Source organism: Hippopotamus amphibius, chromosome 9 (assembly GCF_030028045.1).
Source record: "Hippopotamus amphibius kiboko isolate mHipAmp2 chromosome 9, mHipAmp2.hap2, whole genome shotgun sequence".
NCBI lineage: Eukaryota > Metazoa > Chordata > Mammalia > Artiodactyla > Hippopotamidae > Hippopotamus > Hippopotamus amphibius.
The window spans coordinates 87,085,851-87,113,765 of record NC_080194.1 but is presented as its reverse complement, the minus strand read 5'-3'; the positions used below and the strand labels follow the sequence as shown (position 1 = coordinate 87,113,765).

Here is a 27,915-nt window from a genome sequence, read left to right as displayed (position 1 = left end):
GTGGAAAAGTCCAAACATGTTAGCTCACCAGCTACAGATTACCAAGGAAACTATTATCAACGACGACCATTAAAATGGAAGAATTGCTGGGAAACGCACCCACTCTCCCCCGGTCCACACAGCCTGCCATTCTTCATTTTGCTTCTTCCCTTTCTTATGTGGCTATGACAGCTTGAGGGGGACGTACGAGTCTTTAAAAGAAACTCTCTCTTTGATTGTATTTTTAGAGTTCCAAGCTGAAAGGTTATCAGAACAGAGACGTGAAGCTTGGAGGCCTCGGACCTGACCTTGAGTCCATCAGAGACAAAGTGAGTGTGATGTACATACAGCATTTCCAGGCTTGGATTTGCCTTTTGTCTTCCAGCAAAACTGTATAAAGATACCCTCAGAAGCCAGTCCTAATTCAAGTATCTCCCTCTGAATAGAGACCCTTCCGAAATAGCATTGGTAATAAGCCCCGGGCATCCCTTCTACCATAAAAGAAAATTACTCAGCCAGTGTTGTTTTATGTATCCACCTTTGAGTTATTTTTGAAGGCCCAAACAGAAAAGTGGGACACGTGCACATGAAAAGAGATGTGTGTGTTACATGGTTGTTGGTCTTTTCCAATAGAGTTATCTTGATAATATTGAAGAGTGGCTACAGAGAAGACACTCAGGGTAAGAGTTTCCCAACCCAGGAAAAGTGCATCCACTTTATTCACTTTCCTCTAGTGAAAGGAGATCTTCATTTAATGTGTTTTAACTGCAGTTGCACTCAAGGCATAAAAAGAGAGTAGAGTTCAAAGTTGGAAGCAAAAATGAAAATAAATTGGGTAAACGCAACAAAGAAGAGGCTGAATGTGATTTAGTCACTGTTAAGGGAACACAAGGTGTGCTACTGCAGTGACGTCCCCCCTTGGGAGAGACTATTTCTAGGAGGAACAGTAACTTAACCATTTCACTGCTGTCACATTACACGCAGTAATCCCATTTCCCCTGTGCTGCTGATACTGTACGCCCAGCTCACTAAAATTAGTGTCACTTTAAATAGAGAACAGAGCGATCTAGCAGGATCTGTGAGTCACCCTCACTTTGTTTCTCTGAACAGATGCAGAAACTGATACAGCAAAAGGAATATGCAAAACAAGTGAAGGAATACAACACGAAGGCGCTATCCATACCATCCAAGCCACAAACAGCAAAAACTGAAAATAAATCTGCTGTCCCTCGGCAGAAGGTAAGAAATTCTCACCAAGGCAGTTATCTTTTCAATTACAATTAAAAGGAAACCTTTGTGACCCCATGACTTAATAAATTCCCCACATTTTTTTGAACACAGAGGATGTTTTAGCTACTACCATTCCTGCGGCTCCCCAGCATTCACAGATATCAATGTAAAAATGATATACACACACAGGATGCTGGAAGGTTAGCCTCGTTTTTACCCCTGAAGTTTGCTATTATCTTTAGTCCTCCACGTGTTTTCCTCCAAGTATAGTATTTCGAGTTTGTCACACAAAAATTGAATGTTTAGGTCATTTCATAGAAGAAACTAATAACCCTGGTTAACCATCAATTTCCTTCTTTACCATTAAATAAGTTTTAAGAAACTAGCGTCTTCTTGCCATCTCTGGGTGCCGATGTCAGAGGAAAGGCCTTCACTGTTTCTCTCAAGTTCATTCCCTATGTTTTTCCAAAGGGATGGTACTATATAGGTTCCTCTACCCAAGAAAAATGATAAATACAGAATGTTCTCTGTCTCAGAAGTCATCCAACTTTAAGTCATGATGTGAATGAAGTACATTCTATGGAGACACTGAGCTTTGCAGTACAAGTCTCTGCCTCAGTCCCAGTAAGGACATGGGACCTTTTGCATGAGGGACAAGTGACCCTCTGGTGCTTTAGGAATTTGTACTTTGTGTTCTCTTTCACAGACTCTCATATTTTCTATCTATTGCCTTTTGTCCTTAGACTAGACCCTGAAGACCTCAGTCCACTTGATTGAGTTTCCATGGTGCCACCTTTTCTTTTTTATTCCAATCCATTATTTTTTCATGAAGAGATCCAAGGCAGCAAGTCTATAATTAGAAATTCCAATAGAAGTCACCTACACAAACTGAGAAGCCTGGAATTTTTCTGTTTTGGAGATTTTTCCCCTTCCAGGACCTACATATACTATTCATTCCCACTTTAGCTCTCAAGAAACTCTTATTGAAATGTAAAACTGGGGGGGGGGAGGGGATAAATTAGGAATTTGGGATTAATGTATACACTCTACTATATGTGAAATAGATAAACAACAAGGACCTACTGTATAGCACAGGAAACTATATCCTATATCTTATAATAACCTATAATGGAAAATAATCTGAAAAAGTATCTGAATCATTTTGCTGTACACCTGCAACTAACACAACATTGTAAATTAGCTATACTTCAATTTTAAAATAATGGTTACTTTTAAAAAAGTAAAACATATAAAGGCAGATTTAGAAATCATATTTAGTGATCTCATTTTTATTGTAATGCCTGGCAGAACGGACATCACTGAAAAAAAGACTATCTTTTTTTAGTATCCAGGTTTCTATAGATATACTAAAGGAAAAAATAATTTTCAACCTCTAACAAATACTTCCCAGATTTCTAAGAGCCTAGAAACAAGAATAGTTGGTGTAATAATGGAGGCTCAATTTTACCTCAACTACAGTGATTAACAAGCTCTAACAAGTCCTCTTTGGATGGAAAGGTCTGCTAATAACTCCTTAATAGAGGTTTGGTTTTAATAAGACTGCCAGTAGCTAAACAGATCAAACACATAAGAAATCTATTTTCAAGCACTTGACTAAAACTCAGTTTTATAAAGAAAACATCCAGAGTCACAACTGTATGTATCATTCTTCAACTCTCTTGTCTTCCACAGCATTTCCTTACGTGGCTAATTTATTTTGTTAAAACTGTGCGTTATATTGCATTATTTATATTTTCCATTTGGTCTCCATTTCCATCCATCCCTTGGTACATTATTGTAGCAATAGTCCCCATTTATATTATCAATAAACCTTTCCTAAGACTAGATTTAATTTAAGGAATCCAGGGCTCACCTCTCATCTCAAATAAAATTTTATCTTTATCCTTTTAGGCTTTGGAATATGCTAAGACCATTCCCAAACCCAAACCTTCAAATCTGAGTGATCAAGCCTCAAAGGAAAAGAAAAATCCAACCCAGGCTAGAAAAGACGACACTTTACCTGAAATCTCATTGCTGGAAGTCCTGCAGAACAGACACGAAAGGGAAAAACAGGCTGTGGCTGCTTTTAAAGTTCTTCACATCGTATAGGCAACAAGTGACCAGAGATGCCCGAGGAATGGACATGGAGACAAGAAATGCCAACCCACTGCTCTGCATTGAGAGTGATGACCTAGCATTGTCATCTAACTACAGTCCATGTTTGCTTTGTACAAGATTTAAAATATGGGGCCCTATCACATTACAGTGCCGTATTTTACTTTCCAGGAAGAAAAACTATTTTAATTATTTATTTTCAAATCAGTTAAAATTGAGGCTGAATAAGAACTAGGGAATAAAGCCTTTTGGTTTTATACTGGATCTTTTTATTTCTTTTTGGTTTTATATTGGCTCTTTTAATTCCTTAAATGATTGCTACCCTTTCTTAGCATGATGAAACTCATCCAGAAATAAATGTATCTACTTATGTTTCTTTCTCATTTTTCTAATTAAAAAAAAAAGTATACACACTGCAGTTTCTACTGAAAAGAACTCAAGTTGGACTAAACACCGGTAAATCTTGAGATACTATTTCCAAAATATTTCAAAAATCTCTAAATTTAGCAAAGGGTTTATATGTAAAATTTTAAAAATGAAATTGCTTCTAGATTTGCCTACTCACGTAAAACAAATCTCAACATTATTCTAACAGAGCATCAAGATATTAATTAGAAATCCACAAAGTCCAGAAACACTCAACTCAGGCACCTCTGACAGACACACGTTCTCAAAGCTACTTACTCCAAGTATATAAACTTGCTGAACATCTTGTTATCAAAAGTATCTTAAAATATCATCAGATGTGTGCTTTCACACAAAAAACATTAGGTAAGACAAAAACTTCCCATAGTTAACTACTGAATGTCAATATTTTTTACCTTTTGAAAAATCTTCTGAAACTGCATAAACATTGTAAAATTCCCAGGTCTTAATCACTAGAGGATTTAATTTTTACTTACTTGCTTGTACTGGATGGGCATTGCATTCTTAGATGACTATATCCAGAAATGGACACAATTAACAATAATTTAGGGCAAATCTGTTTCTCTATACAGGTGGCATAAGGACTAGCTTTGGAAACTTATTCCTATATTGTATACATTTTACATATACCGCAATGTAATAGAAAAGCTGCCTGTACAAAAGTTTTTCTTAATACTGGAAACAGCATTGAAAGTCAAGAAAGATAACAGTATCTGAAGATAAACAGTAAACTGGAGAATTATGTTTCAGTAGTATTTGGAAAGTCATAGCATATATGAGGAGTTAGTTCAGGAGAATCATAGCCCAAGTTGCTCCTAAAATCTATTTGTAAAAGAAGAAGATCCTTCAGGATATATGTTTAAAGACTTTTCTAGACACATGAGATAGAATGATTTTTTTTCCTAAATAGCCTTAAAGTTAAGCTTGCTCTGGAAGATAAGAATAATGCATACAGAGACATTTCCATATTTTCATATTTAAAGGGACAGGGTAAATTTTTTAAACATTCCATTACTATTAAATTATCTTAAAGGAATTTAGAGATTGGAAGGGGTTTGTCTTGTTCACGTGCCAATTTTTCACAAGAGGAAATGGAGACTGAGAAAGGATAAGTGACTCTGAAGTCCTTCAGTCCTACAATGGGAGAATAGCCAGGTCTAAACTCCAATCTCTCAACAGCAAGGACACCACTGTTTGATTATTTGTTTGTGGGAAGAGACAGTTCTTGTTTCTCTGTGTGGGCAAGGAGGATGTAAGTATATATTTCAATTTGGGACATGAACTTCCATCATTTAAATTCCATTTTTAGAAATATGCATTACTATCTATCTTGCATTTTTAACATGTACTATCTTTCAACTTCATTACCACATTGATAAAGTTGTAAGAAACATCTACAACACAACACAAAGGTTGACCAATGAAAGAGACGAATTTCAATTTTTTTTCCAGAACATTTAAAAACCTCCCCTTAACCATTTCTCTCAGCCTAAGCATTAAATCCTTCAGGCACTTTCACACATACTGTTAAGAACCCGCACTCAGCTGAAGCAGATCCAATGATTCAGTTGATACCGAACAACACTTTACAGGAATTTTATATCCTAGGCAAGGCTTTACCATCCAGTATACACGACCCTAGAACAATCAAAATTCTTTGTACACAGATACTGAAAGTGACAGGTAGCATCTAAAATGACTTTGGCTAAAGAAATAGAACACGCTTGCTTAAAGTTTGGAGTTGAAATCAAAGAATAGACCAAAACAGGCCTTCATCTGGCCCCAAGACATTCCACAATGGTAAGATCCAGCAGAACGTCACTAAGGTTCCATGATTCCAAGACAGGGTAGAGATTCTGCAACAACAGTGAATGACAAATACCTGTTGGCTCCTCCTTTAAAGTAAATTGTACTAATAACAATAACATTGATCTTTTACATACCCAAATGGATCAGTGATCAATTTTTACAGTATTCCTGTTTCAGATATTTAGGAAATAAAAATAATCTGCCTATTAGAAGACAAGGAACTGTAAACTTGAGTGATATAATGATGGAGAGCCTGGATTTGACCAGATGTTATACAAGCCATTGAAAGACACAGTGCCTAATCTGACTAATCTCTCTGAGCTGGTATAAATAAAGGACCTTTAAATCATGTATTCTCTCTTATTATAGCCTCCTTTTGTGATGTTTTTCCATCTTGAGTTTCCAACAAGAGCATCCTCCTAGAGGGAGCATTTATCCAAGTAGCTGAATTTAATGACAGCTGTCTTCATGATATTGTTTTGTATAGTAAGGAGTCTCTTGGTAGTTATCTAGAAACCAACTCAAGAAAAGACAATATTGAGGAACAAAATAAAAGGTAAGCCTAGCTAAGGCACCGATGTCTAATGGTTCCAATTGGGCCCTTATTATTGGTTAATGAATCATTGTCGAAACATCACAGCAAGCATGAGCGTGCACAGTCCAGTCTATAGCGAGAAAATGATTCTTCATCCCAACAGTTATTAGCTGGGAGTTGTTTGAAAACACATCCAGTAATTAGAACAACACTGGAGCTAATTGAGAACTTTGAGTTGATAGCAAATGGTCTACAATATCAGACTGGATAAACTCGGGGGATTCTTTTTTAATTACTTATTGAAAAATAGCATAAAGTGAATTGAATTTGGGTGACAGTCTACACATATCAGGACAAGTTTAAGATGTGCTTCAAAACATATATTACCATTATATTAGAAGGTGCACTTGAAAATATAAAGTTCTTAAGGAAAGATTAAGGCTGCTTTCCTAAAGATTATCTTTTCCTATCAGAGTAAGAATAAATCTTGAAAAATACACATTTCCGCTAATTCTCAAGTATTCTACAGGATAACTGTAGGACTTCTCCCTAATGCTAAGTGAGTTTTCAGAACTTCTATTCCTGATGGGTAAAAACAGAAAGACAGATACATGAATGCTCCATGTGCTTCTTTGTTTTCCCAGTGAGAAAGGATTTAAAACAGTAGCACAAAGTGACATTTTTTTCATTATTGTGGATTTTGTTTATCCAGTGTCTCACTCCCTCTTTTATCCCTGATTATAAGAAATGGTCTATATTGTCAGACAAAATTTTTATACTATAAAGGCAAAAAAGGAGAATTATGTATTCTGATAAAATTTTATTTATTCCACTTTTTAAAATATACTGAAGTAGGACTCAGAATAGTTAAAAATCTGATATTCAGAATTGTCCCAACTCACTGCCTCCAGCCTAAGTACAGTATCTGTTTCTCCCCCTCCTTTCACTTCCTTAAGCAAAACCACACATCTTTCTCACAAAGGTACTGAGAAAATACAAGGTGTCTCAATTTCCTAAGCAAACATCCATTCAATGGAAAGCAAAAGGCTTTGGATGGCAGGTTTTCCTTTCATTCATTCATTCATTCATTTGCTTTATTCCCCTGTTTTAAAGATCCCCATTCTTCATGTTTGGTTACTTAATTTTGGTTCAGTGGAATAACTGAAAAGTTGGGGCTTTCCCCAAAGGTTATGAAATCATCACAGTGTGAGATGCAATAAGATGCAAAGTGAACAGATTTTTCAGCTCTTTCTACCACTCAATACACGGCCTCTTTGGGTAAAATGAAGAGAAGAAAAAAGAATTTGGCGGGCAAGGTTTATCTCCCTTGCTGCCTCTCCACTGCCTTTTCATTGTCCCCTTGCAAACCTGAGCAATGTAAGTAATTAATTTTCAATAAGCTGAATAAATGGTCTTCCGCTATTAAACAGCTCTGACAGGTTGAGAGGATTACAATGATATGAGCATTTAAGGCAAACAAATTTAGTGAAGCCCTGGAAATATCTGATAAGATTTCACAAATTTTCTTTACCGAGTTGACAGCTCATAGAGACCAGACCTGATATTGGGGCTGCCAGACTGGCTTTTCAGAGTACCTCTTGTGGCTAGAGTCCCAAGCTTTTGCAAGAGATGCTTAAATACTAGATATCCTTATGGTACGAATTTGACAGTGGGAGAAATAACCTTCAGAAATTTAAAACCCACAAAGTATAATCAGTTATCCTTTGGGAAGCTGTCTATACAGGAGAAGGAAGTAGAAAACAGAATGAATGTCCAGTGAATAAAACCACTGTAGACTTCCACACTAAATAATCTGGGCCCCAAATGGACTCTTTCCTCTGTGGCAAATTTGTCTCCTAAGCTAATCCTTATGCTTTCTCTTTTGCCATCCAGACAACTATCAAAATCACTATCATGAAGCCTGGTTGGCCTTACCTCCTATCTCTAACCCATCACCTGGTAGTGATGTCTTTTCCCATTTTCCCTGCTTCACACAATGGGGACACTTTGAAGCAGTACCAATGATGCTGTCTCTACTTAAAATTGATAATCTATCATACAAACCTCAAGCACCCATTTTTAACGAAACCTTTAGATGAATATCAAAGAACTATTTGCCGTGTCTAATGTTTTAATTAGATTATATTCTCAATTTAACCCATTAAACCTCCTTTGATGATCCCCATATTTAGTGTTTAGCCTCAGATGCACGAGGTAATGAATACTGGACCTTTTGATTTAATGAGAATTTCGGCTCTCCCAGCCTGCGCCTCTTTGTATACCTTTTATTTTGCCAGCTATAGAATTCAGTTAATTGAAGGAGTCTCTTACCATCACACATTAAGGAGTATAAATTAGCATCCCCATTCTGATTGGAAAATGCATGCAGACAGTTTTGCTTTGATCTGAGGATTGAGCTGAAGAAGGCAGCAGCCCTCTGAGAATGAGCTGATGGCCTTGTTATCAGGGCAAAATGCAGATGCGTCCATGTGTCACAAAACACATAATGTCTTAATTGATCACCTTCCAATTCTCCCTGTCCTGTCTGCATCATTCTCTTTATGAGCGTGTGCATGCGTGTGGATTTGTGTGTCTGTGGCTCTGTTTCGCCTTCCCTGTTTATCTTTTCTGTTTCTCTACTCAGAGAATTAGGGACCCAGGTTTTAAATTAATCCGAGACCAGGGAAAATGAATTAACATAAGTTCCCTCACCTTGAAATTTCTAAGAATATCCTGTAAAACTATTCAGGACCTTTGGCAGACAAAGATTCTTAAGGACTAACTTCCAATGCTTTCAAATGGATAGATCCATTGGTAGTATGTCACTGAATATGAGGTAAGCAGGGTTATTCTGTGCTTTGGCACAGAATGAAGTCAGCCTTTTAATATGTTCTAATGATAATGCAACTTTCCTGAACTTAACAAATTCAGTTACATAAAAGAAACATCAAGGGAAAAGATCAATACCTCCATCACTCATTGTAAAAGCCAGAATAAAATACTGTCAAATTCAAATTATGAGACATCTGGATAAATACGGTAGATTGAACACATATACACACACGTTTCACTCCCTTGGCAAGTTCCCACTAAAATCACAGTAACGGGTTTTTTAAAGGCATAAACATGTAAGAACAGGGAGAACAGGAAGAGGGATACCAGTAGCAACTTTTTAAAACTGAAAAGCAGATGAATAAATCGTAAAATTAATAATAATAATAATAATAATAATAATAATAATAATAATAATAATTGGAAGCCTCGAAAAATACTAAATCGTAACCTGGCAATGGGGAATCCAAGAATCAATCTGATTTACACTACAGAATGTCCAAAATGCTCAGGAACTGATGGTGTCAATTACAGCTGGAAGTAGCAGGGAAAGGAGTTTAGGGGGCTAAATGAAGGATGACTGTCCCTCCACCACCCCAGTAAAAGGCTGTTGGACCCTCTGCAGAGTCTCAGGAGTGGGAAACAAACAGCTGTTAGGAGGCACCATCCTGAGAACAGAGTCAACAGTGACCACAGGTGTTCTAAATTCAGAGACCTCTGGTCCTCCTCTGCCACTTGGTTCCCAGAATGTTGGGCCTTTATCCTACAAACAGGAATTTGGAAAATTCTTCTCTGGGGAATCTGACCAGCCTCAAAGAAAAGAGCTAAAGATTCTGACTTCAGAGATTCTCCAACTGAAGAACTCAGCCATGTTATCCTACAGGAAGGCTCACAGTCAGCAGGTCCCACTGGGTATTCAGAGTTTCCTATTAGCTTTTTGTTTCTTGTACTTAAATGTGAGCAGACAATCAAGGATTTCCAAACATCTGAGGATATTATATGGGATACCATTAAAAAGGGGGAGAAGGAGGAGGAAATTAAGAGATCTTGGGAATTAGAACTATGATAGCTGAAATATAAAAAATTCAAAGGTCATAAAATAACACTGAGAATGTTTTAAAAAGCAAAAAGGCAAAAATATAGAAAATAGAAGAGAAAGGAATAAATCTAAAGGATAAACCCAGGAGGTTGAAAAAAAATCAAAATAATAGGTGTTCTATAAAAATAAACATAGAAATAAAGGAATAGAAATCAAAGAATTAATCCAAGGAAATTTCCCATAACTGAAAAAAAAATGAGTTTTTGGATTGAAAGGGCCTATTGGGTATCCAAAAGAGCGGGTGAAAACAGACCCCCAACACAGGCAAATCACTGTAAAATTTCAGTACACTGACTCCAAAGAGAGTACCCTGCAAGCTTCCAAAAAGGAAAACAAATGAATAAATAAAACAGGATGTATAAAGAATCAAGAACCAAAATGGCATTAGACTTCAGAGCAGCAATTGGAAGCTAATGAATGATGCCTTCAATACTATTCCAAAGTATTCAAAATGATTTCTGATTGAGAATTCTATACTTAGTCAAAATATTAACAAAGCATGAAACTAGGATAAAGATGTTTTTACACAAGAATGATCTCAAAACACTGACTTTTCACGCACCAATCAAGAAACTACAGGACCGTGTGCTCCACCAAAATGAGACAGTAAACCAAGAAAGAGGAAGATGGAGGAAACAAGAGTAAAATGAAAGGAATCCGGGGGATGAAGGGGAAGGAAGATGCAGTGACACAGAATCCAGAGTGGAGCAGACCAGGGAGCTCTGCGAGAGATCTGTTCAGGAACACGAAATGTTAAGAATACATGAACAGAGACTTCCCTGGTGGCTCAGTGGTTAAGAATAGGCTTGCCAACGCAGGGGACACAGGTTTGATCCCTGCTCTGGGAAGATCCCACATGCTGTGGAGCAACTAAGCCCGTGTGCCACAACTACTGAGACTGCTCACCACAACTACTGAAGTCTTCTTGCCCAGAGCCTGTGCTTTGCAACAAGAGAAGCCACCACAATGAGAAGCCTGTGCACCATAAAGAAGGAAAAAAAAAGGAATACATGTACATTTGGGAGGAAGTATAGACAAACGGTGAAGAATTTGGAGTTAAATTGTCATTAATTTTAATTTTAGTCACTAAAAATTAAGAGTAATAAACTGAGCTTTAATTCCAAGGAAAACAAAAAGTCTTGCAGAAAAAGAAAAGTAATAATAGCTGATTACCTGGCTTAACTGAGAATTACATATACACATCATAATAATGCTCTAAGCAAAATTACAGTATTGAGAGGAGAGACAGAGAGGGTGCACATGTATGGTGTGAGCAGGGGAGAAAGAGAACTACATCTTCATCGTTTATAGCACTGAAGTAGTAGATAATTCTGAAATAGAAACGTCCATGAAGGTAGATACCAAGATCATCAGCCCCAAACAGAAACTGGTTTCTTCCTCTGTAGTGAAGAAACTAGGGGAGGGGACAGGGGATGCCTTCCTTTTTAATTTTTTTTTCTACTCAGGCAACATGTTTTATTCATTTCACAAAGGTTTACTGAAGACTAACGATAAAGAAAGGGAGAATCTCATCTGACTGCTCTTTGCCAGGAAAAAGGGGTTAAGAAAAAGGCAACCTTAATTTTAAAGTCTTCACACATTTTCAGTGTGGCAAGCACAAACAACTTCTATAACACAATGGAATATAAGGATTGTTGCTCATACTTTCAAAGTTTATTATGAAAAACAACTGAACAATTCTAAAAGCAACACACCATCCTTCCTTTTTTACATAATCCTTGTAGAACTCTTTGTTGCTTTAATCACTGTGCACAGGTAAATGATAAAGCTCAAATCTTTAAAATTAAAATTGGAGAACTTAGGAGTTAGGAAAAAAACAGATGGGAAAAGAGCAGAGCAAGCACAAAGTATTCACTTTTTTGTTTGCTTTTAACTTGTAAATTATTCCCATCTTAAACTTGGGATAAAGAGCCATCCTCCTATCTTTATTCCCATTGCTTTCTATAGTTTGTTTCCCTTCCCAAGTAGCGCACCGCAGGGGAATAAAGATTACTTCGTCTTCCTTCCTTTCTCCCTCCCTCCCTTTCCTTTTTCAAATTTTTTTTTTTTTTTTTTTTTAATTTGGCTGTGCCTGGTGGCTTGTGGGATCTTAGTTCCCCAACCAGGGATGGAACCTACGCCCTTGGCAATGAAAGTGCAGAATCCTAACCACTGGACCACCAGGGAATTCCCTATTTGGCCATTCTTTAACTTCTGGCTGGAATATTAGCAAGCACATGTGATTACTCTTATCTGTAGCCCTGGAGGCTAGGGAGAGCACAGATGTTAGAAATGTTCAGATAATTCCCAGGGATTACATTAGTTAATATTTCTAAACAACTCTTTTACTTATTCTTGTTACAGAGATATATGCAAAAGGTGTGCCTTTTTTAAACTAAAAAATTTTCTTAAAGGCTTCAGAAAGAAGCTTAAATCCTGGATTTCCCTGGTACATTCTATACTGTAATCATAGACAATTCTTTCTCTCTTAAGAGGGTTCCCATGAATTTGAATTCTAACTTGCCTCCTTATATAGCATCATGTCTGTCACCAAATGGGATAACAAAAACCTGGGCAGAATGGGGCTGGGACAGGTAAGGGGGAGAAAAAGGAGCATTCTAGATAAAGCATCCTCAATGACACTTTCTGACTCCTGTTTCATCCAGGGCTGTCCTGTCCTCTCAGCCCACACGGGAGGTCAATGACAAAAAGAAATTAAGATGAAGTTAGAAAAAAAAATTCCTTGGAAAGAGACATAATATCCCCTCTGTAATGATAGTGAAGGCACACAAGATTTATACTCACCTTTTAGGTAACTATATAGCTACAGCTGATGTCCTCTGAAGTTTGGTATCAAAGACCAAACTAATACGTTCAGATGTATATTGTAATTCATCATCTTTCTCTAGCACTTTTCATCCAAGATACCACAGTATGTACTTTTACAACTGTTATCTCACATCCCCTCCCCATTCTTAACTGATTTATAGGGTACTCTCCTCATTTTTCAGATGCCAAGTAAAAGAAATAATGTAATCATTAACAAAAGTAAGATTAGAACGGAAGTCTCTAAGCCATCTAGCCAGTGGCTATGAGGCCAAATCAGATGTGGTTCCACAATATTATAAAGAGAGTAAAAGAAGGCTAACAGAATTATTACAAATAAAATCACAGAGGGAAGGTTATGTAGTGTACACACCGGAAATCCTGAGAGGGGAGGAGAAATGTGTCTTTGGGAGGTGGGATTAAAACCAGAAAATACAACAGAGAAAGCATGAAGGTCATTTCAAATTTTAATCTCACTTCTAAATATTTATTGGAGTTGTCTCTGACCTCTGCATATATTAATTCTGTAACTCACCAAATTAATAGCCTGTATGACATTGGGCAAGTCAGCCCCTGACTCTATTGCTTTGTCTGTAATTAAAGGAGATGAGGCCAAAATTTTTAGAATAGAAAAGTGTGGGGATTTGAAGTAGCTTAGACATCATCTAGCTCACCCTACTAGAGGATACAGAACCTTTTCTAAAACATCCCAGCAAGTGGTTATTCAATAGCAGCTTGGATGAAAATAGGGCTAAGGGATTCAGTACCTCCTAGGAATGTCAATTTAAGTTTTAGAATGCTCTTAATTAGGAGGTTTTCAAAAATTGCTCTAAGAATTTGCTAGATAATTTCTAGCTAAGTTTTAAAAATTTTACATCCAAAATTGCCACACAAAATCCCCTCCTCCACATAATACAATGACAATAGCCCCACCGCCACTTTTATCACAATATGAATTAGTGGTAAGGTATGACAATTAAAATTGGCTTCTAGTCTTAATTCTGCCATTGTCTATTTGACATTGGCCAGAGATTCATTATATCTGGATCTTAATGTCTTTGTTTATAAAATGAAGGGCTTAGATTTTGTCAAATATCTCTTTTAACACTAACAATTCCTTTCTGACTATATCTTTGTCCTTAAGTCAGTGGGACATCACCTTGTTTTCATTTACTTTCTAGAATGAGGTTTTGGGATTTCTTTCATGAATAAAGGAATACCCTTTTCTTTTTCTTGCTTCTGTTAACTCTTCTAATTGTGATAGGTCTATTTATTTAAATTAGAGTGTATGAACTAAAATCTTATTCTTAGTAAGATGACAAATAACTTTAAATTTTGCCTTCCAGCTTCTGATCAAACTTTGCTAGTGAAAAGTACTTGTGTTTTGTGGACTTAGCCTGTCCTATTGACGGACAACACAGTGTCTGGCCTATAGAAATTATTCAAATATTGTTCCAAAATCTGCTTCCCTAGAACCACCCATTGGTTCTGCCCTCTCTAGCAATGCAGACTAGATATACCCTCCTGATGCGTAATTACTCTGCAGCCACTGAAATACAGCTAACTCGGCCAATCTCCTCGCCCAACCCTCCCCAAAGTTTTGCTTCTCCAAGCTAAAAAGCTCACGGTTCTTGGTTTCCTATATTTTTTACTATCTAGGTTCCGGTATTCATTCTTGGATGAATTTTAGTTTGTCAATAAGCTCTTTGAAATGTGATGCCAGGAATATAACGTAAAATATTTCATTATTTTTGCACACACACTGAGTCCAATTCAAGAAGACCAGGGAATCACTGCTTCAACTAAATATGTTTAATTGCATGATTTCCTTAGCACCAGAAAAGCATTCTGCTTGCTCTGTGCCTTCACACCTCTTTATCTCTAGTTATCAAATCCATCGACAAAAGCCAGTCCTCTTATCTTCTGAAGTGGTGTCATGGATTCCAATTAATCATTTCTTAGTACCACTATAAGCTAATACTGGGCTGCATGATGTGCTGTCAATTTCTTGTGTTCTTATGTCGTGTGAGTAGAAATATTATCAAGTCCCTCTCTGAGAAACTGTGAAATGAAGTCCCTCAGAAACAGCATGGAGCACAAACACCGAACAAATTATTTACTACATTTGGGATTACATGTAAGATGACTTGTCCACCTTGGCTATTTTAAGATGGTTTTCCCCCTTCAGAATCAGACCTATGTATGTCTTTCTTCAGGATATCATAATGAACATGGTTTTGTCAGATCTTCACCACCAAGTGAAACTGAGCTGAAGCAAAAGCCTGGGTAAATCAGACAAAATACCTTGTCAGCCTAAGGAGGCTTTGATCGTACTGAAGGCCAAAAACAAAAAGTGCTATCATGTTACATTAAATTGAAACTAAATTGTGTCTATCCTCTACTGTCATCACAAACTCCCTGTGTATTAAAAAAGAAAGAAAGAAAAAGAAAAGAAAACCTAGATGAACTTTGCTCTTGAATTGTTTGCCACCAATTTCAGGGAATACTGTCTGATGAGAAAATGGTGCCACAGTCAGGGTGGCTGGTTTTGCAGGTCTGAGTTCTTCCCTTCCCAACTAATCTATCCAGGAACAGCCACAGAGGGAGACCAGGATGAGGCCGAATGAGCATCTTCTTGTGTTTGATGCTCATGAATGAAAGACACAACTATTCCCTGAGCCCCAGGATTCATTCTGCTTCCAATCAAACAGAGCTGTGCCTGTGTTAACAGTGTTTCCTATTTACCTGCCTTTTCAAGGCAAAAAAAGTCTTAAATGTAGCTAATCTGCTACTCTTAGATCCAGAATAAGCCCTGCCTCCTTCTTGTGAAAACAGAAGAAAGAAATGCCTTGTGCTTTGGGATTTGTAAGCATCTACTTTCTTAAAATTTCACCCAAAACACAGTATTTCTACTCACTTCAAAGATTCTCCTCCAAAATCCCTTTTAGTAGTAGTTCTTCTTGGGATCAGAAGAATTTGAGATTTTCCCCTTGTGTAACAGTATCCACTTTCTCTTCCAGGTTACTAGGAACATTCTTATTCACAAATTTCTTTTGTTCCATAACCAAGTCTTTCATAAAGTATTTGCCAAAAACTGCTGCTTTAAAACGGGACTGTCATTATCTGAACAGGGAGAGAGAGGAGAAATCTGAACCTAGGCTTGCTTTTGTAGCACATCTACACAATCTAAATAAATAAGAGAGGTGTCTTTACAAAGTATTAGAAGCAAATGCCAACCAATGTGTTGTTACTGGAAGAAAACAGTGTTTTGGACAAAGAAGTGATCAAGGAGCCAGAAAAGATATTTTCTCTCCTGCTTTGGCTCTTAGCTAGTCCTGATTTCATGGGTAAATTCTTCAATCTTATCAAGCCTCAATTTCCTTATCCATGAAGGGAAAAATAATCCTTGCCATGACTCACAGGCTGCTGACTGACATCTCTCTTTGGAAAATCCAAATAGTATATACAATGCTTGTGTTTTTAATGCAATAGCTTTGCCTCTTAAATGATGCAGTTTGGATAAAGGTCTCACTCTGACACTTATCTTTGCTTATGTAATGTTTCCCCAAACAAGCCTCCTGGGAAAAAGAAAAAGAGAAAAAGTCTACTGCTGCATTCATAGAATCATAAAACTTAGACCCTGAAGGATCTTCAGGATTCCTCCTCTCGTTAGAGAAATAAGGAACAGAAAAGTGTAATTAAATGTAACCCAAACTCACACCTCTGCAATTTATATAATTACTATTAGTCATTAGAACCCAAGAGTCAGGACTATACCTAGCCACACACACACACTCTTTTCCAGCTTTCCTGGGCTCTTTCACCTAAATACACAACCAGAGCGAAAGGAAGATCGGAAACTGAGGTACCCTCTGGCACGGCTGCTATATTTGATAAGTGTACTGGGTAGGTAGTGTCGTCACACAATTCGTTAGCATAATTTCAAACTCCTAATATCAAAAGATCTCTGTCCTGATTGAACTTGGTGTACCCCCAAAAAATAATTTAAAAAAATTAAAAAAAAAAAAGATCTCTGTCCCTTAAGCATTTCAGAGTCAAAAAATACCATTTGCAGAGAACTTTTTCACGTAGGTGGAACTCTAGACTATTAAACGATTAAAAACAGAAAAATCAGCGACGGGGAGACAGGCATCTATTAAGGGAAAGTCATTAGCCCTGCTCATTCCTGCCGGGGACAGGAAACTGCCCGGGGCGGAGGGGAGGGGGCGTGCGCGTAGGAGGTCGCGGTAACAAACGATTCCCGGAAACTTGTGTTTGTTCCCAGTTTTGCCCGGCGAGCCCTTTATTATCTAAGGAGAGTGCAAACTCGGGAAGAGAATAGGAGACCTCGCAGGGCAAAGGGAGAGGGGCAACGCGCAGGCCCAATAGGACTCCTGCTCCACCTCAAGGGTCGCCAAACAGGTGCACGCCCGGAAGGGGATGTGTATTCCCCTTTAGGCTTCCTCTTGCTAAAACTCCGAGTTCCCTAAAATGCAATGAGAATGAGCATTTCCACACACAACCCGAGGAACACTCACTTTTAGAATATCAGTAGCCGGTGGGCCGTGGAAGAGTTGCGGGACAGGCGCGCAACAAGGTCGGGAAGCAAGATTGATTGTTCGGTGGGTTCTCTCTGCTCAAGTTTCTCGGCGCGCGCGGGCGCGCTCAGTATGGGGGTGGGGGGAGGGGAACCAGAGTAAAGAGCGCGGGTGCCTGGGGGACCACAAGCTCAGAAAGGGTTCCTGGGTACAGAACCGCGAGCCCTTGAGGGGAACCGCGACGCGAGAGGATGAAAGCGCCGCCCTGAGAAGGAGGGAGTAGCCTTTCAGTATTAGTTAGAGATGGGGCGGGGGCGGGTGGGGGAGTGGGAGGTTAGTGGCGAGCAGCGCGGGAGTCTGTCTCGGGATGGAGGTGTTAAGGAAAGTGTCCGGATCCCCGCAGAGTGGAGGGCCCAGACACCCGGTCCCTTACCTGCAGCCAATCGGTCTGCCCAAGGAAGGGCAAGGGGTCCGGTGGAGAGCCTGGACAACGGAGCGGGGACAGGTGGCTGAGGGGCGAGGGCCGAGGGGTCTGCAGTCGCGGCGGGGAAGAGGTCCCCCACTGAATTAGGGAGCCGAGAGCCCAAGCTCCCGTTGGCGCTGCGGAAGGCGCGGGGCGCGCGGACGAGCGAAGCAGGCGCACACTCGCCGGGGCACGGGCGCCGCGGGCGGGCGCGCGGGGGGCGGGGGCCGGGAGGCGCAGGCACCGCGCGGGTTGGAGGGTTGACAGGTGTGTCGTGTTGGTCTTCCCGGAGCCCATCTCCCAGGCCCGCCCCGCGGCGTCCTCCCCGCCTCCCCAGCCCCGCCGCTCAGAGCACGTGCGGCCCTGAGCCCAGCTCCCCCTCGTCCCCAATGTCCACCTCGTCCTCCGGCTCGGTCAGCACAAAAGGGCCGGTGGGCAGGCCCAGCCGAGCCTCGGCGGGTGCGGCCTCGGGGCCGCGGGGGCTGCCCTCGGGGCTCTCGGGCCCATCAGGCGCTTTGGGCTCGTCTTGACTTTTCCTCAGCTGCTTTTTATGCTTCATCCGTCGGTTCTGGAACCACGTTTTCACCTGATTCCGGGGAGAGAGAAAGAAAATCACGTCATTCCTTCAGACCCATAGTTACTGAGCTAAGATAAAAGCGATTGCTGGAGTTTAAGAAAATAGACTGCAATCGACTGACAAATTATCCAGAAGCTGTGACAGTCTCACCCTTGGGCTCAGTCACACCTGAACGGCTCACAAGATACACGAATAAAACATCCCAGCTCTCAGAAGTAACTGTCCCAAAATAATGATAAGGCTCAAAATGGTGTGTTTAGTAAATACTAATACTGCTATTAATTAGAATTTCTAATAGTAAATGCTGCGTCGATGAGTTTCCTTTCAGTTCAACTTCCATTCCTCCGACTGTGATATCTAAATACCTGGTCCAGCAAGACTCCTGGACAGGAAGATGAGAATCAGGCTTGCTGGTTCTCATCGGAGAGAAAATCACTGGGGCCTGGCAGGGCTATGATCTCACAGCAAGTTGGGTTTCCAGGTACAGAGGATAGAAGAGAGAGGGAGTGGAGCAAAGCCTTTTGAGGTTGCAGGTGAATAGCATCTGGAAGATGAAAACAGTTCTTCCACTGAGGAGAGGGCAAAGGGAAGGAGGCTTATGTTAGAGTGTGTGTGTGTGTGTGTGTGTGTGTGTGTGTGTGTGCGCGCGCGCGCGCTGGGGAGCAGGTGGATATGAGACATTAAAGAAAGAAGAAGAAAAATCTTGTGTGGGCTTCTCTCGGGTCAAGAACCCTCTTACCGCTTACCGATTTACGTGTGACCCGGGTTACTGCCCTGGTCGGAAAGAAGTGGGGGGAGGCACAGAAATGATAGTTCTGAAACAGGGAGTGATCGTCAGAATCACTCTAGGGGGTTCTCCTCCGTGTCCAGAACCCGCTCGAGAGATTTTGCTTCCGTGAGTCGACAAGAGATTGGAGGTGTCGGTACTTTTACTACGGGTCTTTGGAGAAGCCTAGAATAAAGGGGAACGGGGTCGTTCCGCTCAAGAACTCCGCAGCCGGTCCAGAGGCGTTAAGAGTCGGGGGGAGAGGAGCGAGGGGAGATGGGGCCTCCCCCTCCTTCGGCCCACCTGCGTCTCGGACAGGCTGAGGGCCGTGGCCAGCTCCACCCGCTCGGGCGTGGACAGGTAGCGCTGGATCTCGAATCTCTTCTCCAGGCCGGAGAGCTGCGAGTCCGAGAAAACCGTGCGAGCTTTGCGGCGGCGGCAGTGCTTCCCCGGCAGCTCGGGGTGCTGGGGGTGCGGGAACAACGCCGGGACCGGAACCCCTGCGGAGAGAAGAGCGGTCGAGTGGGCAGAGTCCGATCTCCCGCGAAGCGACCCCTGCTCCACTCCCCACACTCGTTCCTGGCACCCCCTCCGCCTCGTGCCCCCACCGGTCCTCGCCTCACCCCACCAAAGCTTCTCCAGCGCTTCTCCCAGGAATCGCAGGGCAGGGGGAATAAACTGCAAGACTAGCGCTTGGAGATCTTTATCAGAAAGCCCACCTAAAAATACAAACAATAAACAACAAGTGAAACGGAAAAGAAAATCATAAAAGATTCGGAGGCCTTAAAAAATGTCTTCTTGGAGAAACTTCCGGAGAGTCCTCTCCTGCTCCTCCCGAAGTTTTCTTGCAAACGTCGGATGGTCCAGCAGTTATCCTTCTCCCCATCATCCCCTCCGCCATCCTTCCAGACCCCTGACAACCGTTATGTCCTGGGGCTGACAGAAGCGTGAATGCGATCCTGCCTTCCAGCCTCCCTAAAAAACACCTTTCTCTTCCCTGAGCCGCCTCCATTCTCCCGCCTGCAGCTAAAGGGAATAGGCCAACGCTCTCATATGCAGAGAAGCTCCTGAGCGGGAACGGAGGGGTAATTTCCGCCTCGCACTTTTCCTGTCAGTTTCGGGGTCGCGCTGGAGACCCCGCTGTCTAATCTAGTTCTCATTCTTTTCCTCATTCTTTCCTTCCACCCCCACGCAGGAGGATTGAAGCGCTTTTCCCTCGCCGGGACACGGGACACTTCTCGTATCTTTCCCGACCCTCGCAGGCTTTACCATGTCTGAGATGCACCAAGCTGACCAACCGCCACAGACGTCAATATCGGCTGATCCCAGAGGAAAAAGCAAAAACAGAAAACTTGTAGTTCTGGTATCTCGGGCTTTAGCCGCTATTTGCCGGCAACATGGGTGCGGCGCAAAAGAGACTGTCTCCGGCCGGCGGTGAAGCCAAAGCCTAGAGGTGGACCTGGACGCAGGCTTTATAATTTGCCGCTCCAACCCAGTGCCCCGAAGTCTGGGTTTCACCGCTTCACCAACGCTTTAGCTTTTGTCGTGGATTCCAGCGCCCAAATTTCACAAACTGTCGTGTCTCCTGTCTTTCCAGCCCCCACCCCGACCAGGGTTGTTTTTCTGGCTGCGCTCTGCATCTGGACTCAACGAATTATTCTCTTCTGGCTGGAAAGATGCCAGAAGAGAAAGCGTGAATGTGGCTTTTCACACAGAGGCAGAAAAAAACCTGGGTATTTCCCCACATCTCCCTGTCCCAACCAGACTTTGCTGGTGCTCAGTCCTTGCCATGCCTGGGAAATCAAAATACTTTGGCTCCGGGCTCCAGAGACACCAGCAACTGGGGCAGAAGAGGGCAGCCCAGCCCGAGATTGTGAATTAAATGCTAGATGTTGGGAGTAAGGAGGGTTAACAAGCAGCTGCGTCTCTCCTTTCTTACCTTTTCTCCTTTATTCGGGCCACCCCAACCTTCAGTCCTCAGAATATCCCAAAACCCTCTTTCTCTTCTAAATCCCTGCAGTGTCTATCTGCAAATGCTCAGCGCCTGGGAGGAGAGAGCTGGCTGTCCGGGAGCCTTTTGAGCTTCTGGGTTGGAAAGCTGAGTACCCTTCCATGGGGTGGGATAATCAAGGGTATCCCTAAGAGAGGGAGAATTAGAGACAGGGACTGAGAGATGGACCAAAGTGGCCAGCAAGACCAAGAGAGAAGGAAACTGAACACTGCCCGTTAAGAATATCACCAAAACCTACAGCTACTTCTTGGCTAGGTACATTTCCTTCATTATAAGAAGTGCGGAGTGACCACGAGTTACTACCCTGGATTAGCATGCCTCAAGAGAGCTCCCTGTGTTCTCAGTCATATCCCCAACCTTCCACTGTCACTTAGGGAAGGCGGCCCAGCCAAGTCAGGCCCAACCGGCTCTGGTCTTTCCTCCCCTCCATCACAGGCTTAGGATCTATGCTGGAAGACCTGCTCTCTCGCTCCACATATCTTGAGACCCCTGTTACTTACCTGAGGTGGTGAGGAAATAAGGATGGTGGTGGTCTCCCTTATGTAGAGGGTGATGGGGGTGAGGAGCCAGGAGGGTGGGTGTGGGCATGAGGGGGTAGCCATAGTCTAGCAGAGGCACCCGGGAGGCCAGAGAGCTGGCGAAATGGTCAGGGGCCACCTCCCTTAGCGGCTTGGGCTTGTGCAGCAGGATGTCCTCAATGAAGAAGGACGTGGGCCTCTGAGATGACGCCGGGTGTAGAGGGGAGGTGAAGTTGAGATTCATCTTGAACCGAGCGCCTGCCACAGGGTGAGGGCCGGGAACGAAGAGTAGGAAGCAGGCAGCGTCTCAGCACGCCTGGTCGAGAGCCAACCACCCTCGAGGCTCGGATCCCTAATGCTCTCTCCTCGGCCAGGGCTACCCCCGGCGCTGGAGAGGCGAGAAGATAAGCTCTTGGGTAGGTTGGGTCTACGTGTAGAAGAATTGGCAGCTTGGAGAGGGGAGCCGAGAGAGCCAATGGCAAGGCTGCCAGAGGCAGAGGGGAGGGTGCGGTGGGCGCGGGGCGGGGCGGGAAGCTGTCCGCGGTGCTGAATACGACCGGCCAGGCCCGGGGAGAGTGGAGTCTAGCTGACCGGTTCTCGCTCCTACCAGGTTTCTCGACCTCAATTTCTGCCCGCCACTGCAGGTGCCGCCTAGCTCCCAGCCGTTTTTAAAGAAAGCGAAAGAGAAAAAGTCTCTACCATCAGACAAACTCCTCTTCAGGGAGCAGAAGGCATTTAAAGGGCCCCGAAGCAATAGGAATAAAGCACTTATTTCAGCACTGGGGCCCGGGCTTTAAAACGTTAGAGAAATGATAGCGGAGGGGGAAGAGAAGTGAGGAGAGAGTCCATGTCAGCTAGACCCAACTTAAGTTGATGAATGAGGGCTGACTGGATTGTCGAGGTAAATAAAATGTTAATGATGGTCACAACATTCTTTACCCCAGTTTTAGAGGGTGGCGTGAGGAAAGTTATATCTACATTAGTCAGGTAATTTGATCTGTGTAAATATGTCCAGAACTACCTCTTAATGCCGGCCTCCACCTCCTCTCACATTTCCATTACTTCCTCCTCCTTCCACTCACATGGCCTGCTATTTCTGCTAGACTATTCTTTTCAACTGTAGTCCCCTCACCCCCCAAATAATTGTACTATGTTTTTGTTTCCCATTCCCTTTTGCAGCTTTTCTTTTCATTTTCCTCCCTCCCAATCTTTTTTTTTTTTTTCTGTTTGTCTCTTTCAAACCTGTCACATTTATTTCCCTGGAGTCAATTTGCTAAAATTAAGGTGATCATCTACAGCACAGCAGGGGTAATTTCAGCTCGCATCTCCGAAAATTGCTCTAATTATTGATGTTAAACTCAGGGAAATTAAAAGAAGCCACTTCTCCTCCATCTCCCCATTTTTAAGCTCTAATTTGTTGAAATCTAGTCATCATCACAATTCCAATCACTACTGCTAATAGTAAAAGTGTTTTAATAGAGACTGAGTCCTCACAACCCATGCTATTAGATAATTAGAGGAGGTGTTAGAAAGCCAAGTGCTAATCCTTGGGCACATGGGTAGGATTTCCATCTGATCTAGCAGGTAGAACAAATTAATTACCAGAATCAATTAGGCCCCAAACTACAGAACTGCCAGAAGTGGGAGGATCGTATTCCATACGGATGAACTGGTAAATAGTAAACAGATGAGGAGGGTGAGAGGAAGGAGGAAGAAGAGGAAAATAACTTTAAATAAGATCTTGTCAAGTAAGCCTCTAAACGGAGTCAGAACTCTTTGTCCTGGAGTGTGAAATGTGATCCTTTAGAGTTTATAGTTGTAAGAACTGATGATGGGAAAGCAGGCAGCCATGGAGAGGAAACACAGATTTCCAGGAGTCATTCCTCAGTCCTTAGCCATGGTCCCGTCATCTCCCACAGGACCAAAGGAAGACCAAGGAGACTCATGAAGAGGGGATGGCCCACACTTTACCCACATCCACCCTGCTGCCTGTGAGTGCTTACTCTTTCCAGAAAGTGGAAACCAAGGCATCCTGTCTCTTAAGACCCTAAAGGTTGAGTTGCTATTGAGGGCGTGGCGGGTGTACAACCACAGTTAGCCTCTGTAAAGCGCCTTCCAGTGCTGGCGTGCTCCTACACTCCATCCCTACACAGACAGAGCACAGATTTGCACCCAGCCTTGAGGGTGGGATTTTAGCTTCACTCTGGGGAGGGGTCTAACTTCTGCCTCAGAAACAGAAATGACAAGGTTACTGAATGTCCCTTGGGAGTAGGGGCAGTAAAAAACGCCTTTGGGTGGTGGTTACCGTGGAGTCAAGGTACTACAAACCCTTTCTCAGAGGTCAGCCTTACACGTCTCCCGGAGTGTTCGCGGGATCCGAGGAGGGAAGGAAGGGGCGGGGTAGACAGCTTGCTCATTCCTTACTCCCCACCCCATCCCCCTTATTTCATATGCTGTTATTTCATATTCCCTGCTATGCCCCAAAGCTAAGGCTATCTCCTCTGGTCCTGCTCGCTGGCCAGGACGCGCGGAAGGGGGGCCGACTGTCCACTTTCCCCTTTCTCTGCTTGCGCCGGGACCCGGGTGCCCAAGAGCCCAGCGCCGCCGAGGGAAACTTCTCCTCGGAGTCCAGCTCTCCTGCCTCTGCCTCCGCCCCAGTGGGAACCTAGGAAGTGAGAGACCGAGGGAGGAAACCGGACAGCTCTGTGAAGGGGCAGGACCTCCAGGACTGCCGGAGTTTTGCTTTGCTTTCGCCTTTCAGCGATGCTGGGAAACAAAGCTCCATGGCTGAGAGAGTGCGACCCGCCGTTCGCACCAATGCAGGCCCCTGGGGGCGCGGAGGCAGGGACAGGGGATCGGAAGTGGAGGTGGAAACAAGGATTCCTCGGTCGCCACCTTCGTCCTTTGAGGAGATCCCCTTCTCCCAGGGCGCTCGGATAATCCCAGCTGGGCTCCCTATGGGGGCTGTGGGGTCTGAGCACAGCGCAAGGGTCAGGCTGTGCAGGCGGGGCTTGTCCTGGAGAAGTTCCTTTCGGATCCCGGCCTCCCATTCCTCTTAGAGTTGCGGCTCAGACCCTCAGGGAAATAGCGAGGTCAAGAAATCTGGCAAGTTTCTCTGTGATGCTGGGGCTCTGGCCTGGCCCATCCTACTTTCCGGGTGGGGTGAAGGAAGCCCCCAGCCTTCTCTTGAGATTCAATTCGGGTAAATCTTAGGATAGGAGAGGCATTCCAGAGCCAACTGGCCTCCCTCTCCCCTCCACTCCCGCCAACCCAAGTAAGGAGTAAATGTCATATTTTTATATAGCTTGCAAACAATTTGCCCCTTAAGCAGAAATATTTCATTGTCTAGATTATCACTAAAGTCTAGACCAGAGACATCCAATACAAATATAATGAAAGCCTCACAAGTAATTTAAATTTTTCTACTAGTCACATTTAAAAAGTATGAACAAACAGGTGAAATAGTAGTGTATTTTATTTAACCCCAATATATCAAAAATATTATTACATGTAATCATTATAAGTATCATTGAGGTTTGTTTGTTTGTTTTGCATTCCTTTTTTTTATACTAAACCTTCAAAATCCAGTGTGTATTTTACATTTACTGCACATCTCAGTTCAGGAGTTCAGACTAGCCACATTTCAAGTGCTCAATAACCACATATGGCAAGTGGTTACCTATTGGAGAGCACATGCCTAGTTAATTACCATAATTCCTTTTACCCTTTTCTGATGTAGATAGACACACATAGAAAATGGAAAGCAGTTACTGAAGCCAGCCCAGCACATTCTCAATACTTGGCCTTCATCCACCCACTGTATTCTATTATTGTGAGCATTCATTGAGCATCTACTGTCTGCCAGGGTACTCACTACCAGTCTTCGCACGATTTCCCCAAGACTTAGGAGATTAAACAAAGGCACTCACATTACATTTTTTTTTATTCTCTTTTTACTAAAATAGATGACCCAGAGCCAGCAGGCTGTAACTGTATGCCAGGCAGACACATAAAATCAGATCCTGTTCACTGCTCTGAGCAAAAAAATAAGGATCAAATAAATTTTCCCCCACCCAACCCACAAGACCTGATCGAGCTCCTCCATATAGTTTCAGCTGAAGAATTATTAATTTATAGAGAGAAAGTACATGTTTTTTCAGGGGACCTGATAATTAAACAGTGCTTCTCTCTTTCATGTCAGCCTCCTCTAAAACTGCCTTCTGAGCTGGGACTTAGTTTCCCAAAAAGATAATGCTATTGATGATCAAAGGAAGAGACTGGTTCCATTAGCTAAGTTGCCTACACCGTGGCCTTCAAAATAAAGGGAGAAATGTATTTTAGAAGGATCTGAGTAACACACTTTACTCATAACATTTTGTATTATATTGCTTGTTGTCTGTTTCAACTTATCTTCTATCTGAGTACTTTATTTTAAGCACTACCAAAGTGGATGACATGACTAGAAAAAGAACAGGAGTCACTGAATGCCTCCTGCAAATGCATCTTCAAATAATGCTTTTACACTGAAAATTAGGATGTGAACTCATATGAGAACACATTCAAGGATAGGGTATTCAAATCACAGTATCCCTAACATAAGGAGAACTAATTCTATCCAGTTTGCTCATTCAGGACAAGGTCAGTCTGAAGAGTTAAAAACTTTCCTTTCTGTCCTGAAGTTTTCTATGCTGCCTTTGGCATCTCAATTCAAAAACATGCTTCATAAAGTGGCAGAAAAAAAAAAAGACCTGTAGTTAAAGGTTTGAAATACTAGAGATTATATATCATTTCTTAATCCTCTAAGAGGCATATAGTAGAATAAGAGTGAGGTGTGAATAGGTTTCTTATTAGTATTCCACCATTTCCTCATCAAGTCCCCAGAGGGAAAAACCCAATAAGCTAACAAAATGCCTTTTAAATATTCTTTTTCCCCATTCTAAACCATTCAAATTCTATGTCATATTTAAAATTTAGCACCTACTAGAACAATGTACTTTAAACAATACAAAATTAGTATGCATAGTTTAAAAATAAAGGGACATGAGTTGCTACCATAATACAATGTGAATGTCTAATGTTACAGATTGTAAGGCCCTTTCAAACCCTCTTATCGAGCATAGAAATTTGTAAACATTTCCCTAAGGACTATGTACATGGAACTATTTAGTATGTTTTGTTAAAATGATGGACCATTTAAATTTTGTTTGAGAATACTGTTCATGAAACAAATTGATTTTTATTCTTTAAACTCTCATTGATAATGCAATCAAGTTAGTGGACAAATAAAATGGGAGGTACAAATGTTGTCACTATAAGAGAATAATATTGAATTTGTCTTACAGTGACCAAGATGGTAGATAAAAGAAAACAGAAGGAAAATATTGGAGTCTTCTTAAACTTAAAATGGGAAAAGTCATTCTGTGTATAATAAAAACCTGGAAGTCATAGAAGAAAACATTGATGAAAATTAAATTTAAAAAATTCTGCATGGCAAAAATTACCATAAGCAAAGGAAAAAGACAAACAATAAACTGGGAGAAAGTATTTGCAATGCATATCCCAGAAACAATGATAATTTCTCATATATAAAAAGTTCCTACAAATCAACAACAAAAAGAAAATCAAGAGTACAATTTAAAGATGGGCCAAAGGATAGAAAGAGTTCATCAAAAAGAAAATATAAATAAATGGCTGTTACGCATTTTAAAACATGATAATAATACTAAAAATAAGACTAATAAAAGATTATACTGAGACATTATTAACCTGTTGAATAAAAAAATTTAAAAATCTAATTACCCACTCTGTTGGCAAAGCTGTAGGGGAAAGAATCACTCTCATATATTGATGCAAAGAATGCAGATTTGTACAATCTCTATGGAGAACAATTTGGTGATATATATCAAAATTACAAATGCACATCGAAATTTATCCAACAGATATGATTTGCACATCATGGCTAAATTACACAAACCCAGACCAAAAGGAACTCTAGGATGTACTCTTAAATGAAAAGGGCAAAGTATGCTAACATTTGTTTTAAAGGGGAAACTACACAAGTTTGACTACATATTCTATACATAGCCCTGGGAAGATACAAAAGAAATTCAAAGCATTAGTTGCCTTTAGGGCCTGAGGGGCTGGGGACTTGATGGGAAGCAGGTTTTTCCCTAAATGCACTTTTGTAAGTT

General features: G+C 41.8%; 2 protein-coding genes across 4 annotated transcripts in view; one reads left to right on the top strand and one right to left on the bottom strand.

The window, feature by feature from the left end:
- The window catches only part of JHY (junctional cadherin complex regulator), a 57,554-nt gene extending 54,170 nt beyond the window's left edge, over positions 1-3,384 (top strand). For 2 of the 3 annotated variants that reach the window (XM_057750731.1, XM_057750728.1), the window contains 3 exons: positions 228-308; positions 1,090-1,218; positions 3,121-3,384. In XM_057750731.1, coding sequence (XP_057606714.1) covers positions 228-308; positions 1,090-1,218; positions 3,121-3,318 — 408 coding nt within the window. In that variant the 3' untranslated portion in view covers positions 3,319-3,384. The remainder of the gene's footprint in view (positions 1-227; positions 309-1,089; positions 1,219-3,120) is intronic. The other variant, XM_057750729.1, reaches the window with a different exon arrangement.
- Positions 3,385-18,198: 14,814 nt separating this feature from the next.
- BSX (brain specific homeobox) lies at positions 18,199-21,968 on the bottom strand. Its single transcript, XM_057747380.1, has 3 exons — positions 21,707-21,968; positions 19,499-19,695; positions 18,199-18,438 (listed from the first exon to the last, which is right to left on the bottom strand). The coding sequence occupies exons 1-3, from the start codon at positions 21,966-21,968 to the stop codon at positions 18,199-18,201; spliced, it is 699 nt and encodes a 232-aa protein (XP_057603363.1).
- Positions 21,969-27,915: the final 5,947 nt, after the last annotated feature.

What these genes read in the sequence shown, in the direction of transcription:
- BSX (XM_057747380.1), bottom strand. Translation starts at nt 21,968, where the DNA reads ATGAATCTCAACTTCACCTCCCCTCTACACCCGGCGTCATCTCAGAGG. An exon ending in TTATTTCCTCACCACCTCAG is followed by an intron (nt 19,696 to 21,706) that starts GTAAGTAACAGG and finishes TTCTCTCCGCAG; the next exon opens with GGGTTCCGGTCCCGGCGTTG. An exon ending in TCAGCCTGTCCGAGACGCAG is followed by an intron (nt 18,439 to 19,498) that starts GTGGGCCGAAGG and finishes CCCCGGAATCAG; the next exon opens with GTGAAAACGTGGTTCCAGAA.